The sequence below is a fragment of the Pyricularia pennisetigena genome, chromosome 1 (assembly GCF_004337985.1).
Source record: "Pyricularia pennisetigena strain Br36 chromosome 1, whole genome shotgun sequence".
Taxonomy (NCBI): domain Eukaryota; kingdom Fungi; phylum Ascomycota; class Sordariomycetes; order Magnaporthales; family Pyriculariaceae; genus Pyricularia; species Pyricularia pennisetigena.
In genome coordinates, this window is record NC_043740.1 from 2,170,929 (window position 1) to 2,174,427 (window position 3,499).

At 48.8% G+C, this 3,499-nt stretch overlaps 1 protein-coding gene across 1 annotated transcript; it reads right to left on the reverse strand.

Moving 5' to 3' along the window:
• Nucleotides 1-453: 453 nt before the first annotated feature.
• On the reverse strand, nt 454-2,459 carry PpBr36_07214 (uncharacterized protein; the record flags this gene model as incomplete). The annotated part of the gene is made up of 7 exons (XM_029894352.1): nt 454-1,290; nt 1,381-1,429; nt 1,501-1,519; nt 1,626-1,692; nt 1,758-1,936; nt 2,067-2,205; nt 2,352-2,459. 7 exons carry the CDS (start codon nt 2,457-2,459, stop codon nt 454-456), a joined length of 1,398 nt encoding a protein of 465 aa, XP_029748803.1.
• Between the last annotated feature and the right edge of the window lie 1,040 nt (nt 2,460-3,499).

Below are 3,499 nucleotides of genomic sequence, written 5' to 3' on the forward strand. Positions count from 1 at the left end.
TTTTTTTTTTTTTTTTTTTTTTTTTTTTTTTTTTTTTTTAGTCCTTGGCCCTGTATTATTCTGTACATTAGACTATTCACCATGCGTGTGGGTAACCAGCTACAAAGTGAACGAGTGAGTACCTATGTTGGGAAGAGATAGGCGTCAAATTTGAGGTAGCCTGCAGGAACTATTGGCAGCAAGTGGGGGTCAGGGGCTCAGTAGCCCTCGGCATGCATGGCGAGAAGATTAGAAGATTCCCAATCGCTGGCTGGGATTTGTTTGCTTCAATTCACGCTCGTGTTCGAATTCAATCTCTCGGCTTCGTTACTGGTTCGGCAAATGATCCATTAGGCGCTCAATCTTCGGAAGGGCTCGGGTCGAGATTTAAAATACGATCCGATATAAAAGGATGCGTCAAATTACATAGATTCAAATGGGATAAACAAAGGTCACAAACCTGCCTAGACTAGTTTACACTATTCTGTCGATCGCCCTGGCGTGAGGCCCGCTCGTCATTTCCAGAGCAATATCGTCGCCAAACTCTGCCCTCAGGTCCTCGACCCGCACCCGCAGGTCCCGATTCCCCGTCGAGCTGCTGCTGCTCTCCTGCTTCGTCTCCTTCTTGCGCCGCGGCTGCTGCTCTGGAACAGCGCCGGCGTCGCTCTTGATGGAGAAGCGCCGCGACCTCCGCGTCATGGGCGGCGACCTAAAGGGGGAAGACTCGGGAGTTCCGGTTCTGCAAAAGCTGCGGAGCAGGACGCGGATGGCCGGCAGGCTGATGCAGATGACGGCGACCGATATCTCGATGCCGGACCAGAGGATGGCGTCGGTGGCGTCCCAGGTTGGGTTGGTGCTGTCGGCAAAGAGGGCAATGTAGCGCATGCGGACGCAGCTCGTGATGAGCACCAGGACTCCGACGCTGAGCATGACGACGATCTCGGCCCGTAGCCGCCGCGTCGCATCCAGCCCGAGGATGATGGGCAGCGGCAGCAGCAGGATGACAACGTCAAAGAAGATGCTGACCCCAGCCGACGCGTACGTCAGCGCGTTGACGCTGATGCAGCTGCTGGACCCTCCATTTACCAGGAATCCCGGTTCCTGCCAGCCGTACCAAGCCTTGTCCACCGGGTTGCACTGGAGGATCTGCGCCATGTCCAGGGCTGCCGTCGACAGACTCAGAAACCCGATCGTTATGTAGGTGAGTCTCCTGAAATTCGGGGGCGGAAACACGCGGAGGAAGAAGAACAAGATCGAGATTTTGGTGAGGCCCAGGAGCAATACGTAGACCGTCTCCCCAAAATAGAAGACCTGTGACTTGAGGTTAGCCGTATATGCTTTTTTTTTTTTTTTTTTTTTTTTTTTTTTGTCTCGCTGTAGTTGATATATCCGCTTGCTCACCCTAAGTGCATCTGTGAGGGTGTCTGTGTCAACCCACCAGATATCGATACTGAGAGTAGAGTGTGTTAACGTCAACATGGATACAGATGTCTGTCTTGACTATTTCCGACCATAACTTACCCAAAAGCCATATGACCGACTGGATAGATCAGCCACCCAAATATGGTTAGCCAACCTCCAACAGAGAACCAAAGTCTCACCTATCAGCCCGCCGTGAGAGCAGTTGATTTTTTTTATTCGCTTACCGTAATTTCCGATGAATATTTGTACTATAAAAAGTGGCTGTTGCTCACTGTCAATATTGGGGGCGAGCTGACCGTCACATCCATCGACAACAATGACCACCGATTCGCTTCATATAGGTATAGAGTACTTACAAGTATCACCAGCGCCACCCAATCGTCGTTTCCAAATGTCCTCAATGCATACCATCGGCCGTAAAGCCGTAGAAAGATGACAGCAAGTGCCAATCCGTGCAGGGCGTTCAAGGCGTGGAGTTCAACTTTTCTCAACCGCAGAGGCCTCTTGCACAACTCGGCCTGGAGTCTCCCTGTTTCTTTATAGTTATAAAAACACGGTTTTTGTTTTAGTTCAACTTGCCTTTTTTGAGGTTTCAAATTTCTTTTGACTCTCTAAAAAGAGACAGCCGCGCGGGCCAACGGCAAAACAATTTCAATAGCACATACTGAGAGCATCGGGGCCGGTGCAGTTGGTAAGAACGCAAGTCTGTGCCCGGTTGTACAGGTCGGTGTCTTGACATAGACAATTTGCATTCGTCAGGTCGTGACATGGCGAGCTGGAGACGCCCTGGGCAATGCACTGTAGCTGTTGTGGCAGTGTTCAGTTAGGTATATCCTCTGTATTTTTCTCTCTCTCTGTCTCTCTCTCTCCTTTAATCTTGCACGCCTTCCGACAATATGGCAACTCTCAATCTAGAGTAAAAATATACATAAAAAAGGAGAGTGTCTTACTCCACATGGAGGAAGCTGCGCTACAACATCCGTGATGGAGATAGCTTGGCAGAATGTTGAAAGAAGCGTGAGGAGCAGCAGGTGAAAAGCTGGCCTGGAAGCCTTCATGCTGAAGCTCAATATCAAAATCCCCCCTTTGCTACCGCATCCGACTGGTTCACGCAGCCGTCGATTGCGCAGGAGGTCTGAGAGATAAGCTCTGATTACTTTGCGAGATTTTGTGTTTTGGTTTTGGTTGTAGTTTTTTTTTTTTCTCTTTTGGGTGAAAGGAAGCTGATTACTCGACTATGTCCACGTCAAGCGGTTCTTGATCGAGGTTGACTTTCTGGTTGATATTTAGTCTGAGATCTGCGCATTGCGATTTGTTGAATCTGAATTTTTCTGTTGTTTTTCTCGTCATAGAAGACTATCATTCGCGGTAATGCACTCTGAAATGGCATTACAGGGTCCTAAAGGTTATTCCTCAAGTGAGCAGCCTGAACTGAGGGTTAACAAGCGAATTTTGACCCATCAAATATAATATAGAGGCGTGGCAGGGGCCAAAGGTACGCCATAGCCCAGTTGCAACGAAAATCCGCATCATCCAATCTCCTAATCTCCCAATCAATATATTTCCTCTCTCTTTTATTTATTTATTTATTTTTTTTTTCTCTTTTGGTCCTCCTAATAACGCTCCCACACCCAGCGAGAGGAACCTTCGGCGAAGATCTCGAAGCTACTCAAGACGATGATTGCTCATCGGCGCTCACCGCACCGTCGGTTCAACATATTATCACCCACGCTTCTGTTACTTTGGGGAAGCTGCCCTATGTGCTGATGGGACGGATCCGATGATGCTCGGGCTCGCGTCCGGCTTCATTAGCTTCCGTCTCGCGGTATCGATGCCATCTCTCCCCAACCAAATTTTACCACAATTGGTTTCGATGCACATGCGAAACTCACCCAGGATCCGAGAGCAACCTTGGTTTTTCGTTCGACTATGAACACACATGCCATGAGAGCATGCCGAAATTTGTCCGTATATATTTGAGACTGCATCGAATTCTCGGCCACAACCATTTTTACCAAATCGAATGGAATCTCACCCCTGAAAGGATTTAGATCTGGAAAAGGGACTGTCTGGGGACTTGAAACATGATCCCAAAAGG